Source organism: Nicotiana sylvestris, chromosome 2, assembly GCF_000393655.2.
Source record: "Nicotiana sylvestris chromosome 2, ASM39365v2, whole genome shotgun sequence".
NCBI classification, from domain to species: domain Eukaryota; kingdom Viridiplantae; phylum Streptophyta; class Magnoliopsida; order Solanales; family Solanaceae; genus Nicotiana; species Nicotiana sylvestris.
The window spans coordinates 1,891,706-1,908,140 of record NC_091058.1 but is presented as its reverse complement, the minus strand read 5'-3'; the positions used below and the strand labels follow the sequence as shown (position 1 = coordinate 1,908,140).

Below are 16,435 nucleotides of genomic sequence, written 5' to 3'. Positions count from 1 at the left end.
ACTTCCTTAACATGACGACGATATTTGTGGGGACAGTTAACGGTCCCACAACTGCTTTTCATACTCCATGAGCAGCGGAAGGACCATTCACAGTCCCAGCCAGCTTTTCATACTCTATATCAGCAGCGGAAGGACCATTAACAGTCCCAGTCAACATTGGGTACGACACATTAATCTATCACTGTTCCCTAATGAGCCAAAGATAGCCACATGGTTTCTGCAGAAACTTGTCGCTGGATACAATTAAACCATCAACCCAATATTCTCATGACAACCCGCACCAAATTTCCTGGTGGATACACACTGGCATCGCCAAAAAGGAAATAAATTTTAAGAATTCAAGTGGCACAAGTTGGATGAAGCAGAGCTCAACTATAGATAAAGAAACACATTCTATCTTGACGTGTTACATAATCTTCTTACTCATCTCAAGTTTACAGTAAGATTACATGGCTAAATTTGTGAAGCTAATCTGCGAACATCTCCAGAGATGAGCATTACACTTATTTGGCGTACACAAGCCAATCCTAAATTTAGAACCGCTTAACCAGACTTGCCCCAAAAGCTTGCGCTCTGGAGAATCTACAGACAGCACACTGCTGACATGCACCACAAACCTATAACATACACATAGGCTACAATTCCTTTATGCTTATTAGTACAGGACACCAGCACGTGCACATAGCACCTAGACATCAGCTTTTTCACAGAGATCTAGTAAGTCCAAAGTCTGCAAAAACGATAAGGTTTTAGGGGTTAAAAATCTGTAGTCCCCAAATAACAGGTGAATGGAACTTATACGTGAACAAAATCTCATCTTACCTCAGGCACAGAGAGCTCCAGGCGGAACTTGGGGCCGTCATAATGATGTAAAACTGGTCTAAAAGCATCTTCTTCCAAAGGCTTACAGACTTTCCGGACACGGATCCTTACCTACGCGTTAAGTACATGAAACTGAATCAATACAGATTCTTCAAAAAGCCTCAATAAAAAGTGAGCTGTAATTCATAACCTCACCTGAGCAGGAAACCTTGACTCTCCTTTGCACTTTTTATCCTCCCAGGCAGTTGGATCAATGTTGGAACCTCCAAAACTCGATGCCTGCCCAGATAATTTAAAGAAAAAGTCATGGTGCATGTTGGAGAGACTCCATTGAATTGAATCCAACTTTTCTATAACATCTATGCTTACTGCATAAAACACAGTTGGAGAAGTAACAAGATAGGCCTTCTACTGAAGCTATTCTAAAAGGCTCTAGTGCTCAGATTTAACAAGATACGGTATTCAGAACACATTTCTTGACTAGAAATAAGAGGCCAGCAAGTTAATGCTCAGGGCAAAAGCAGAAAAACCATAAGGTTCCCCATGAAGTATAGAGCACATCAGACCTAACCCTAGGTGAGAAAATTTTCTAACCACAAAATTAAAGAAAAAATGATAAGAGAAGAAACAGTATATCCTTTGTATGACTAAAAATCTTATGCTTCACACTGCACGCCATGCAGCTTCCAGCATGAGATTTGATGTTAATTACTCTTTAGTTATGGAAATATAAAACAGTTGATATTATCACGGTTTTGAGCTCACACCAGTATAACCAAAAGTTAAGTTACTGCAACTAACCTCGAAGATACCATGCAACTGGTGAGTAGTGTAGTTATATAGGAACAAGGGTAACCCTGGTGTTATAGCCCTGACAGAATCTCTGTATCTAGGAGGTAGGCCTGCAAAGAAGTGATTGAAGTTTAGAGGTGATAACAATGGGAAGAAATTTTCTAGCCATCATCTACTAATCAATAATTTCAACTTTTGTTGGTACTTTGCTATGTTGTTGTTGGAGTTGAGGATAGGTGAAAGCTTTCTGAAAAACATAACTTTCTGGTCATCAATTTATAGATGATTTCTACTTTGTTTCCAGTTGGCTCTGCTGGTATAAATTTAGTGGAACAAGCTAAAATGGTCTATCAAATTAGGGTATGAAAATACTTCTGCCAGCCTTGAAAACTAAAAAGTCACATAAAGTTAACATGCACAGAGGCTGAAAATCAAACAAAGAATAGTCTACTAAGCAGATGGAGTAACAAACTTGGAATTCATTTTCTTCAATTGTTGGCTAGTTGCTCTTTAGCTTCTAGCATAAAATATAGAGTAAATTAACTGGTTGTTAACTAAGCAGGTTCACCATGTAGTTTGTTCCACTAGTAACAAGAAATAAGATCCCTGGCTATCCAATACCAAACACAATAGTCCACTTGGGTAGAAGATGTCTAACATGATAGGGAAAAAGTAATTACCGAACAGCAGGCGCTTTAGGTCTTCCTGCATAGTATCATTGTTACAAACAAATATATATCCACCAAGAACCTCATTCTTCGGCAGTGTCTCAGCAGCAGGCAGAGTCTTAAACCTTTTGTCAACAGAGTTATTACCATTGGCGCTCTCAATGCTGTTATTGTTATTCTTGCCAGGTTCCTTCGTGTAGTTGCTGACATTGAACTTGCTTAATGACGTATTTCCCAAACTGTTAAAATCGGGCTTAAGATAAACTGGATTCATATTGTAAATGCCATCTGCAACGCGATTCTTGCTCATATTTTCAGTCATCTTGTTATCCAAATTTAACATGTTGAAGTTAAGGCTTTCCCACTTGTTATCTTCCTGAAAAACATAACTACCTCTGGGCCTAATTTCAGCTGAGCTCTTTGAAAGGTCAAGGTTATTCCTTCGTTCACCCTTGTACTTCATCTGCTCAGACAATTTTAGAGCAGCTGTTGACCATTTATGATCCTCTATGACTTTTGATTGCCCTCGAAGCTCATCACCAAATTGCCAGTAGCTGTGCATATTCTCCATATTGCAGTATCTGATTACAGAAGTATATGCCTTGAGGATTGCCGGAAAATGCATTTTTTAAAGAAGCAAAAATCAGGTCCAATGTACTCATAATAAGTGAGTCAACCACATCAACTCATACTATATGAACGCAAGGTAAAAAGAAGAGACAGAACAAATACTAACTGTCTAAATCAACAAGTAACAATATTTGAACTTGATAAAGATCATCTAATAGCCTCAAGAATATCAATGTCAAGGTAACTGCAGACCGAATTATTTAACAATAGTAAATCACCTAAATCTGTAGAAAAAGGGAAACTACAGAAGAATATGGTTTGCTGGAATAAACAAAGAACTTGGAAAAAGTACAAGCATGCAGTGTTAAGAATCTATGCACTAAAAGAGAAAAGTTTATGGCTTAATTATATAAATAGCAATGAGCAGCATTTTTATAAGACACAACAGCCAGTTTTAATCTAATAAAGTTGTACATGAATAACTCATCCAGCAAAGAAGACTTCATTCCACAAAATTACCAATAAAGTTACTAATTTAACAAGGAAAAAGAGATCAAAGAAACAAAATGGATATAAACATGCAAAAGAACTTTAAAGACACTAAATTGACTAAGATATTTAAAATATTAAACTATCTTGATCCAATGAATCGAATATCAGAAAAACAAATTCGAAACTCGTACTGAAAATGCAGCAAAATATAAGTCCAAAATTAAAGCTTACTGCAGATCATAGAAACCCTATATTTTGAGATTCAAAGCTAAACATATAGAACAGCAGAAAGAGCGAGAGTGAAAAAAAAGTTAAAATAAGTAAATAAATAAATAATCTACCTTTATCGCTTCGGCTGCGAAGACCAGTAAGACGCCGCGGAGGTGGAGGTAGTACAGATTTTTGGATATTTATACCTCCAATTTAAGCTGAAATGCCCTCACTTTTTCACTTAATTACGTTACTACCAAGATATTTTCAAAATAATATGGAGCTCTATATAAAAGTGTGACCGGGATGTCCGTTTCAATTTAGCACGCGTGACATGCGGTGAAATTTAGTATTGTCGGTCGAGTGACCCCGAGTTTGGACTAGAAAAGGAATTTCATCTGTTTAAGCAGGCGTTTGGGCATAAAATATAATTTATTTTTTTAAAGGTAATTGTTGGTGTTAAGTTGGGGGAAAAAAACTGTGCTTAAAATTATATTTGAATATATATTTTACGTGAACTTTTTTAGCAATTTTGTGAGGAAATAAATTTTTACATAAAAAAGTGATAAAACTCACATTTCAAATTTGAAAACTCATCTTCGCAAAATTTAAAAATTCAGTCCAGTGTATAATCAAATAATTTTTTTAAAAAAAGAATTTTTGTATGAAAACACGGGTTCTGAGGGCCGGTTTAATTTGTGACTTTGAACTCAATCTGGATAATGCTCATTAAAAAGAAAAACGGTTGCTATCAAGATTTTTTCAATATCATTGTTTGACTCAAAAGATATCGAAACCTTTTTGAATAAATCAATCAAAGAAATGAAGGGGTAAATCTTAAAGTATAATAATCTCTATAATGAAAGATAAATAAGGAGAATACGGATAATAAGAATCCTTTATATGTTCACACCAATAGATCTCTTACAATAAAACTTCTCATATGCAAGTAAATTTACATCAAGTACTACGGATCAGCCCTGAAATCTCCCTCTACAAAGTTATTGTTCTTTATATGTATAATGAGTGAAGCCCTTCGAAGGAATATTCCTAATGTTCCCTAATGGGCATGTACTATTACAAGGGTCGTACAATCTCTTGTTTGCCTTAAGGTCGTCCCCACAGGACGTCGAGTTATGAGGACCTCGTCGTTCGTCGTACTCGTCGACGGTCGTGGTTGGTCAAATTTAGACTCATACAGTTAGTCCATCCGCTTGTCGGGGTTGCAACTGAGTGCGTCCTCGATGAGCGGACACCATGCGTTCCTAGGGAGAAATTTGATCCTTCGAGGCATTACGGCATGGCTAATGGTGGACGGTCAGCGTGCTTAGCAAGACACTGGGTAATGCATTTTACCGGGAAATGATGTCATCTCCACGTGCGTCATCATTATGCGTGTTTTCGAGACAGGAGTTGATGGCTTGTTGCGTCGATTCTGGTGCCACTGTGACCTTCCGCTTCGATTCTGGCGCCACCCAATCCTATAAATAGGTGGAGGGTTTGTTTTTTCGAAAGTTCTTGGCCATTTCATTTCTGATTAACTCTCCTTATTTCTCTGAGCTTGCCCTGACAACCTTCTGCTTCTTCTCACATTCTTTGTTCACAACTTCTTCCTCCTTTCTTTTTTCTGCTGTATCAATACCTCTTTTAACAAAAGTATGCCAAGATCACATCGATCTCGTGAAGGAGTTCCTGAGGCCGCCCCATTGTCCATGGTGCCCCCTTCGGGCAGTGAAGATACGGTGGTAGAAGAAGGTGATAGCCTTCCTACAGTGGAGGAGTTGCTGCCGAGACACCCCATGTCTCAAAGTGACTTCCTCAAATATCCCCCTTCTACTACTACCCTCGTACTCTCTAAGATGGAGCAAGTTCACATTGACGCTCTTCGTGGAAAATATGGCATTCCCGCTCACGTTGAGGGAGAGATTTCATAGAGGTCCACAGACCCAGGTACTGCACTTTCTACGGTACCCTTTCGTGATTGGATATACCTTTCCCCTCCTCCCATTAGCGGAAGAGTTCTGTAGGTTTTATCAAGTTTGCCCTGCACAACTTTCGCCGTATACGCTCAAGATACTTCTGTTGTTGACCAAATATGCGGAGTGGGCAAAATGTGATGTTTCTATCCACCACCTTTTGCACATGTTCTCGCCTAGCTTCCACAGGGGTACCATGGTGCATTTGAGGCACCGTGGCACAAAAGAGCTAGTGGTTGGGATAGACGACCGAGCAAGTCACAAGTTTTGGCACAAGTACTTTTTTGTCAAAACTGAACACATCATTTTTTACCCCGCCAAGTTTCCAGAGCGATGGAATAAGACTCGTAAGTGTCGCCACTCGCTTTACTCTTCCTTCACCTATATTTATTGTAAAGTTTATTTGCTTCTCGTTTGCAGCTATGGGACGTCCACCCCGCCCTATTGCTGGCATAAGAGATTGGGTAGCCCGTCTGTACCCTATGTAGTAGAAACCCGAGATTGGCCCATCTTCGTAAAACGTTACGGCCCTAAAGTTCCATCTAGTAAATTCTTTCCCCTTACCACTTCATTGGTTATATATCGTTGTCTATTAATACGACTTCTTCGTGACAGCAGGTCGAGGAGCTTCCAGGCGGAGGGCGCCGGTCCCTGTATTCCGACAGGCCGTCGCTGCCGCGGGAATGCAATTTACTTTGAATGAGTCTGTTCGAGAGGGTCATCCTCAACCGATTCAAGTAGAAGGTCCCTCTCGAGTAATGGTCATGAGGAAGGAGGCTTCTTCAGTACCGACCCCACACCTTTTGGACGAATCTTCCAATGGGGACGAGCCGTTGTCGAGAAAAAGGAGACGAATGGAGCTCGAGAAGGATGTAGGCGTGGATGCTGATAGAAGCAGGGTGTCGCAGACAGCACCTGTACCCACATTTATGGCTGACGCCATTTTATCGAGGAAATCTCCCCAAACGGAAGGAGTTTACCTAGGAGCCGGCTCCGTGCGGTCTACCGAGAGCGGCGCATCGTCCAACGTTTGACTCAAAAAATATTGAAACCTTTTTGAACAAATCAATCAAAGAAGATGAAGGGGTAAATCTTAGTCAGACATAACTAATTCCAGATCAAAGAGTTAATAGTATGGATCGCATATAGGATAAAAGAGATGTTGAAATTCAATATTGTGTCTCCCATCAATCGATGGGGAGATAACTTTACATATTCTTATATAGATTACTTCTTTCCTATCAAGAATACAAGAAGAGAGCATCAGAGAGAGAAAGGAGGGAGCACCCCCCTTAATCGAAGGTTTTCCCTTATATATAGTCAAGTCACCCTTGTCTTTTACTTTCGGCGCCCTCTTGCCTCCAATATGTCTCGGTCGTCTCTTTAGGTTGTCACGACCCCGGTTCGCCCTCCGTGAACCATCGTGATGGCACCTAGTCTCTACGACTAGGTAAGCCTAATTTGCAGGAGAAAACCCAAATTTTGCGGAGATAAACTATTTAAAACAAAAATAAAGTAATAATAGTGTTTAAACGTATCGCTCGGCATACACCATGTTTAACTCTCAATACCAAACATACATACAAGACCCGAAAACCCATGAATCACAAGGTAAGAAAAAGAAATACTACATAGCTCTAACTCCGGAATTTCTAATAAAGAACATAAATGTACAGAAGGGCTAAATACTAAAGTGAGGAATAGAAAGGGACTTCTTGGTCTGCGGATGCGGCAGATGTATCTCGGAGTCTCTAAGCAGTCGTCTCCCTCAACGATAGTAGGCCTGATCTGCGGTACCTGGATCTGCACATGAAAAACATGCGCAGAAGGGGCATGAGTACACCACAACGGTACTTAGTAAGTGCCAAGCCTAACCTCGGTTGGGTAGCGACGAGGAAGGTCAGGGCCCTACTGAGGTTAAATACAATACAAGGGTTAAAAGTGTGGAATAAAATAGTAAAAATAGGTGCAACAGTAAGAAATAACATAGAATTGACAGAACAACAACAACTAGATCATAGACAAAACAAGCCATGGAAAGAAATACAGCTCAACACAGAGATAACAACCGGGGCACCTTTCAGGATACCGTCCTGTTGTCCCAATTACAATTGTCAAGTGGATCTCCCGGGATACCGTCACGTAGTCCATCATATATATGTCCGAAGGATCTCCCGGGATCATGTCCCCTAGTCCAACTATCAATGCGTGGGGATCTATCGAAAATCTCGATCCGTATACCCCAAATATAAATACCCATTGTTGGGGGAATCTACCGGGTGCATTCTCGTAGTTCCATGTAACTGTGTAAGGGGGTCTATTGGGAATCTAACCCGCAATCCCAAAGTAAATGTGCAAGGGGATCTATCGGGAATCTAACCCGTAGTCCCAAAGTAAATAGACATGGGGGAGCTACCGGAATCCCGCATTCGTAGTCCCAATGTAAATACACAGCAGTAGCAAGAAAATATTTAGAGAAGGGAAATTTCATGTTAAGGTAACAAATAATTCTAGCATAGCATGATGCACAAAGTTCAGGTAAACAGATTGAACAATTAAAGCAATTATATCACTTAGACATGCTTTCATAAGCTAACAACGGGCTTAATAGTACAAGTAATAAAAGTAGGAGAAGGAACATACTAATAAGTACTTAAAGAAAACTGGATTTACAATAAATTGCACAAGTACGCACTCGTCACCTCACGTACAAGGCATTTCAATTATCAAACATATCAATCCTAAGGGGAAGGTCCCCCACACAAGGTTAGACAAGCCACTTACCTCGAACCGACTCAAAATCAACTTGAAACACTACAAATGGCTCAAACCAATTCAATTCAATTACATAATGTAAATAACACTTCAAGTAACTGATTCTACAATTAAATTCTAAGCTAATACGCAAAATTATATAAAATAACCAAAACGCCCCTCGAGCCCACATCTCGGAATCGGGTGAAATTTATATTTTTAGAAACTTCATATTCTCATGAGTCCATACATAACACGAACACTTAAATCGGAATCCAATTGACCCATCAAATCCTCATTTAAAGGCTTCTTAAACTCAAGCCTTAATCAACTATTTTTTCCCAAATTTCTCACCACTAATTAGGTCCTTAATCACATAAAAATGAGTTATGAAGTCAGGGATGTTACCTCCAAGCGATTTCCCTTTGTTTTCCGCAAGAATCTCTCTCAAAAGCTTCAAACCCGGATGAAAATGGTGAAAGAATCCCTCAAATTTGCGAAGGCAACTATTTATATGTTCTGCCTAATGATTTTCGCATCTGTGGTCATGGGACCGTATTTGCGGTCCTGCTTCTGCGGAACTGACGTCGCATCTGCGAATTTTCACTTAAGTGGCAATTTTCCGCATCTGCGACTCCCAATCCGCAAATGCGGTACCGCTTCTGCAAAAAAAATAACCGCATCTGCGGTCCCCAAACCGCAAATGCAAAAATACCATAAGCATCAAAGAAAGGCAGCTGCAGCATTTCCTCAAACTTCCCATTAACCATCCAAAATCACCCCGAGGCTCCCGGGACCTCAACCAAAGGCATCAACATATCCTAAAACTTTATTCAAATTTGTACCTAACTCAATCACACATGCACAGAGCATATCCTCTAGAATATGAATAGTGCGCTCAGACTGTCCGTCCGTCTGAGGGTGAAATGTTGTACTCAACTCTACCTGAGTACCTAACTCATGCTGAACGACTCTCCAGAACCGTGATGTGAACTGGGTACCTCTATCTGAAATGATGGAATCTGGAATACCATGCAGACGAACAATCTCTTAGATATAAATCTCTGCCAACCGCTCCGAGGAATAAGTAGTACACACAGGAATAAAATGAGAGGATTTGGTCAGCCGATCCACAATCACCCAAATGGCATCAAACTTCCTCAAAGTCCGTGGGAGCCCAACTTCAAAGTCTATTGTGATCCGTTCCCACTTCCACTCCGGAATCTCTATCTGTTGAAGTAACCCACCCGGTCTCTGGTGCTCATACTTCACCTGCTGACAGTTGAGACACCGAGCTATGAATCCAACTATATCTTTCTTCATCCGCCTCCACTAATAGTGCTGCCTTAAATACTGATACATCTTCGCGGCACCCGGATGAATGGAATACCGCGAGCTATGGGCCTCCTCTAGAATCAACTCTCGAAGTCACCCAACATTGCGTACACAAATCCGACCTTGCATCCTCAATACCCCATCATCATCAATAGTCACATCCCTAGCATCACCATGTTGAACCTTGTCCTTGAGGACAAGAAAATGAGGGTCATCATACTGCCGCTCCCTGATACGATCAGATAAGGAAGATCGAGAAACCACGCAAGCTAGAACCCGACTAGGCTCCGAAAGATCCAATCTCACAAACTGGTTGGTTGAGGCCTGAATATCCATCGCCATAGGCCTCTCTGATGCTGGTGAGTAAGCCAAACTCTCTGCCCAGCGACTCAAAGCATCGGCCACCACATTGACCTTGCCCGAGTGATACAAAATAGTGATATCATAGTCTTTTTGCAACTCTAACCACCTCCTCTAGCGCAAATTTAGATCCTTTTGCTTGAACAAGTGTTGCAAGCTCCGATGGTTAGTATAAATCTCATAAGGCACACCATATAAGTAATGACGCCAAATCTTCAGGGCATGAACAATGGCAGCTAACTCAAGGTCGTGAACATGGTAGTTTCTTCTCATTTATCTTCAATCGTCTGGACGCGTAGGCAATCACCCTACCATCCCGCATCAACACCGCACCGAGGCCAACCCTCGAGGCATCATAATAGACCGTATAAGACCCTGAACCTGTAGGTAGTATCAAAATTGGGGTTGTGGTCAAAGCTGTCTTGAGATTCTGAAAGTTCGCCTCACACTCCTCCGTCCACTAAAACGGAGCACCCTTCTGGGTCAACTTGGTCACAGGGGCTACAATCGATGAAAACCCCTCCACAAAATGATGGTAGTAACCCGCCAAATCAAGGAAACTGCGGATCTCTGTAGCTGAGGATGGTCTGGGCCAACTCTGCATGGCCTCTATTTTCTTCGGATCCACCTGAATACCCTCACTCGATACCACGTGGCCTAAGAATGCCACCGAATCCAACCAAAACTCACACTTCGAGAATTTAGCATATAACTTCTTCTATCTCAAAGTCTGAAGCACAGTCCTCAAGTGATGCTCATGATCTTGCCGACTCCTGGAATAGACCAGAATATCATCAATAAAGACAATGACGAATGAGTCAAGATACGACCGAAACACACTGTGCATCTAATGCATAAAGGCTTCTGGGGCATTGGTCAACCCAAATGACATAACAAGGAACTCATAATGACCATACCGAGTCCTGAAAGCAGTCTTCGAGATATCTGGCTCCCGAATCTTTAACTGATGATAACCTGAGCACATATCAATCATAGAAAATACATGTGTGCCCTGAAACTGGTCAAACAGATGATCAATACGAGGTAAAGGATAACGGTTCTTTATTGTTACCTTGTTCAACTGGCGATAGTCAATACACATATGCATAGAACCATCATTTTTCTTCACAAACAAGAGAGGAGCACCCCCAAGGTGATATACTAGGCCGAATAAAACACTTATTAAGCAATTCTTGTAACTGATCCTTCAACTCAAGAGGAGCCATACGATACGGAGGAATAGAAATGGGCTGAGTGCTCGGCAACAGATCAATGCCGAAATCAATATCTCTATTAGGCGGCATGCCTAGAAGGTCAGCTGGAAACACATTGGGAAAATCCCGTACTACTGTAACTAAATCAACTAAAGGGGTATCAATACTGACATCTCTCACATAAGCTAAATATGTGTCATACCCCTTCTCAACCATACGCTGAGCTTTAAGAAAAGAAATAACTCTATTGAGGGTGTAATCTAAGGTGCCCCTCTACTCAACACGTGGTACACCTGGCATAGCCAGCGTCACAGTTTTGGCGTGACAATCAAGAATAACATAATGGGGCAACAACCAGTCCATGCCAAAGATAATATCAAAATCGACCATGCTGACTAACAATAAATCGGCTATGGCATATCAAAATCGACCATGCCAAGAAAATATCCAGAGAAGGGAAATTTCATGTTAAGGTAACAAATAATTCTAGCATAGCATGCTGCACAGAGTTCAGGTAAATAGATTGAACAATTAAAGCAATTAAATCACTTAGACATGCTTTCTTAAGCTAACAACGGGCTTAATAGTACAAATAATAAAACATGAAAAGGAACATACTAATAAATACTTAAAGAAAATCGGATTTCCAACAATTTGCACAAGTACGCACTCATCACCTCACGTACAAGGCATTTCAATTACCAAATATATCAATCCTAAGGGAAAGGTCCCCCCCATAAGGTTAGACAAGCCACTTACCTCGAACAGGCTCAAAATCAACTTGAAACCACGCTCTTGCCACGGGTATTCGACTCCAAATGGCCCAAATCTATTCAATTCAATTGCCTAATGTAAATAACACTTCAAGTAACTGATTCTACAATTAAATTCTAAGCTAATACGCGAAATTATATAAAATAACCAAAATACCCCTCGGGCCCACATCTCGGAATCAGGTGAAATTTACATTTTCCGAAACCTCGTACTCTCACGAGTCCATACAAAATACGAACACTGAAATCGGAGTCCAATTGGTCCCTCAAATCCTCATTTAAAGGCCTCTTAAACTCAAGCCCTAATTAACTATTTTCCCCAAATTTCTCACCACTAATTAGGTCCTTATGTCACACCTCCTTTTTCCGCGCCCGAGGGGCGCAAGGGAGTTTTTTCCAATTAAAGGACAATCGAAAACGGGATTGGTTTAATTATTTCAGAGTCGCCACTTGGGAGATTTAGGGTGTCCCAAGTCACCAATTTCAATCCCGAATCGAGGAAAAGAGTGACTCTATATTACAGTCTGCGCACCAGAAATCCGGATAAGGAATTCTGTTAACCCGGGAGAAGGTGTTAGGCATTCCCGAGTTCCGTGGTTCTAGCACGGTCGCTCAACTGTTATATTTGGCTTATTTATCTGATTTTAAATACAATATGAACTTATGTGTAAGTTTTATCTTTCAACCGCTCTTATCATTTACTGTTATTTTTATCAAGAATTGCAACGTTATAAAAATGTATCTCGAACCACGTTACAATCAATGTACCCGTGGTCGTCGACAAACTTTGACTCCGTTGAGATTTGGATTTGGGTCACATAAATGTGCACCCGAGTTTAAGAAGGTAAGGTTTATTAAAGCGTATCCTAAAGAGACTAACGTGTTGTTATTTAGGGAGGGTTGTGAGATTTGCTAAGCAACCCATCCTGGAAACTAAATGCTCCAACAATATACATTTAACAAGGGCCCCGCATTTGCACGTTGTGTTTATTTTCATCGAGGCTCATCTCGTTCTTATTTTAAAAGGTTATCCTATAGCAACTACGTTTCTTATCGCGTTTGTCCTTATCAATTGAAAACATTATATAGTCCTAATTAATTAAATGCTTGCAAGCTATTTGTAATGACATTCAGAAAAGCTAAAAAATTCAGAAATGGGGCTGTATATGCAGTCAGCCGAACAAACAATTCTGGGCCCAAATCCAGCCCATGCATGATAGGCCAGACCTGGGCCTTTGCCTGTTCTACGCGGGCCTACTTAGTTTGCTTCGATTTGGGCTCGACCTTCATGAGGTTGAGGCCCTGAACTGATTCTTTATTTTGTGAAATGAGTTTATCAGTTTATGGGACAATATGGCAGAAGGAGAAAGAACTTTAACTAAAATGGATAGCTTTCCTATTTGGCCTACATTAGAGAATATACTATACCATCAGACTAAGTCTGAAATACAACTTATTACACTGGGCATATTCTCACCTAGCAGTATACATACAAGGCTAGCATTCGTTAACCTACATTGATATACTTAGTATGTAGGCTGCTTCTATTGTCCAAACAAAAATGAAAATCATTATACAGTACATGATGTCTAATGTAACAATTTATGTATAAAAGTCACTCTTCAGGTCTTTTCTTTTGTATTCATGCTCAACTTTCCAATTACATTTGACAGAGTATTAGTCATGTACCTGGTATAGAGAGACAAAAGAAGAAGGAAATGATCAGCTGGGCAGTATGCAGTAAATACAACAGCAGCAGACACACAGCAACAACACAGCAATAACCAACTAGACCAAGTGTTTTCCACAGCCACAGATAACCAACAATATCTCCCAGAATACAAGGACTAACAGATAGTCGAAACCAAGCCAGCAATCCCAGGAAAGAATAATGAAACAACAGCAATAACTGAGTGTTCAATGCAGCAAAACCACCAGTTCAACAACCCCAAACAGCTCAGTCAATGCAAACAATAGAACTTGGCCAAGACAGCTTGACCAATATGCACTCTTGTACAACTTTCAGGCAGTGTTTGGTTACAATATTTATTGGAAACTGCCTTATACTTTTCAGTTTTCTTTAAGCTCACTAGACCTCTCTTTAGACTAAGAGTTCCAGCCTCAAGACTAAAATTCCAACCTTTCGTTTTCTCTTTTTTTTCTAGACTTCTGAAGACTAAAAGTCCAGCCCTTAAGTTATCAAATGGCCTATTTATAAGCCAAATGACTCAGTGCAGCTAGGCTGCCCTTTTTGCTGCAACTTGCAGCCTGCCCATACCCCTTTAAGCCCCATGCCTCAGCATTTTTTGGTGTCAGCCCCCCTTTATTCCCCACGCCTGATTTTTTGTTTAATCCAGAATTATGGGCTCATTTGTTTATTCATTTTAAGCCCCATACCCTTGTGTCTTGTTCCCCATTGGTATTAGTTTAATCCCAAATTAGTACCCTACTTGTCAGCTCATTTAAACTAATTATTTCTGTTCTTTTAACACCCCAGAATACCCCTGTCAACCTTGATTATTACTGCCCCTGCCTATTGCAGCATTAGGGCATTTTTGCACTGATGAAAGCTCGAACTCAGGACTGCCTAGACTGAACCTTTTTAGTCATTTTTATAATGCCAACAGACCATTTCAAACATTACTAGGTCATCCAGCCAGTGTCCGAGTTCAATTAGTTATGTGAGAATACTAGCTCCTTCGATTCATTAGTTATAGAAAACTAATCGACGACATTTATCGAGTCGACTATACTAATTATAGCAGGTAATAATCGATCGCTCACATAAACAATACATTTAGGGACCTAAAGGGCATCGGACAATTTTTGTTCAATTACTGGGGGCCTATATGAGTCAACTTATCTGACGATTAAACTAATCGACGATCATGTTTACTCACAGAGTACATTCAGAGTCATACACAGAATACAATCGACCAAATAAAAAGGCCTTTACAGGGAAGAAAGAAATCCGGATGAAAATAACAGAAATAACAAACAAACACAACGAAACATGCTGACCACTTAATCAAAACCAAACAAAGAGAAAAGGACACTTACTGAAAAAGTTTGAAATCAAACGGACCCAAATCAAAACTCGACTTCGAACTTTTGAGGCCGAACAAACTTTAATCAGGGTGTTCTCACATGAGAACACCTTGATTAAGGTCTATTAGACCTCAAACCTATGTCCAAACCGGCCGGATTCCCCAAGTGCATGTGCTCTAAAGTCTGGATATCCAGATCTGGATTTTTGGGAGTTGTGGGTAGATTCGGACCAAACCGAGTTTGGTTTGGTCACGAGGAAGGTCAGGGGAGTGTCTGGTACAAAGATGGTGAGGTTTGGTGTAGATCGAGTTTTGTCTCGAATCTTCAAATCCAGATTCGAGACGATAGGAGATGATTCGAGGTTCGTGGTTAGTGGATTCATGTTCAGGGGAGTGAGGGGGTCTTAGGGTGTTCAGGGGGTGGTCACCGGCGTTCGTGCCGCCGGCTTTAATGGCGAAGGAGACTAGGGCGGCTGCTAGGGTTTGGGGGTTTCAGGGTTCAGGGAAGGAGACGAGTGAGGGGTGGGGTTCGGATAGGGGGCGTGGGGTGTAAGGGAAGGTTTATATATGGTGAGGTTGATCGGATCTGAGCCGTTAGATCAGATGATCTCAACGGCTTAGATCTGATGTTGAGAAATGGGACGGGGTCGTTTTGTAGTTAAACGGGGTCGTTTGGTTTAAGTGGGGGATTGGGTCAAACCGGTTATTGGGTCGGGTTTAAAAACGGGTTGCTGAAAGAGGTCCTGAGCCGTTGGATCGGCTAGGACGGACGGCTCAGATTGATTTGCCTGAAACGACGTCGTTTCAGGAGGTTCCTGGGCAGGCCTGGTCTGGACCGGGTCAGATCGTTGGTTTGGGCCTGTTTTGTCTTATTTTTTCTGGGCCCAAATTGATTTCAACTTTCTTTTGTTTTCCAACTTTAAAGAAAAATAAAAATAACTAATAAAATAAAAAAAAAATGAAATTAAAACAAATAACATTATGGCATTTCAACATAATTATCATACCAAGTAAGTTGAATCACAACCTAAGACGGACGATGCACATATATTTATATATTTTTTGAATTTTCTTTTAACGCCACATATATTTTTCGTATTTTTGTTTGATAATGACTAGATGCAAAATGGACAGACTCACAAACGACTAACAACACACGTCACGGAAAGATCGAAAATTTGTACAGCGAAGCCTTTTGCCACTGTTTTTATTTTCTTTTGGAGCGATTGTCCGTGAAGCAAAAATCACGTGCTTACAGCTGCCCCTCTTTGCACGAAGACACGAAGGGTTTTCGCGCAAAGATAAAGCGAGCGATTTTTGCCCGTCCGAATACTCCGTGTGAAGCATTTTTTGAAAAAGATTTGACCGAACCTTTGCTTCAGAGGTTTCCTACATATCCTGGGCTGAACAGGAATCAGGTCA

The 16,435-nt window shown here is 40.8% G+C and overlaps 1 protein-coding gene across 4 annotated transcripts; it reads right to left on the bottom strand.

Moving 5' to 3' along the window:
* Positions 1–352: 352 nt before the first annotated feature.
* On the bottom strand, positions 353–3,789 carry LOC104233141 (B2 protein-like). Of its 4 annotated transcripts, none has more exons than XM_009786504.2 (6): positions 3,686–3,789; positions 2,295–2,883; positions 1,624–1,724; positions 1,018–1,101; positions 823–933; positions 353–730 (listed from the first exon to the last, which is right to left on the bottom strand). In XM_009786504.2, exons 2-6 carry the CDS (start codon positions 2,851–2,853, stop codon positions 689–691), a joined length of 897 nt encoding a protein of 298 aa, XP_009784806.1. In that variant the 5' UTR covers positions 2,854–2,883; positions 3,686–3,789; the 3' UTR covers positions 353–688. The 4 variants fall into 4 exon arrangements, with proteins under 4 accessions (XP_009784806.1, XP_009784874.1, XP_009784932.1 ...); XM_009786572.2 differs by having other exon boundaries at positions 2,295–2,863; positions 3,686–3,774; XM_009786630.2 differs by lacking the exon at positions 3,686–3,789 and adding an exon at positions 3,576–3,657 and having other exon boundaries at positions 2,295–2,863.
* Positions 3,790–16,435: the final 12,646 nt, after the last annotated feature.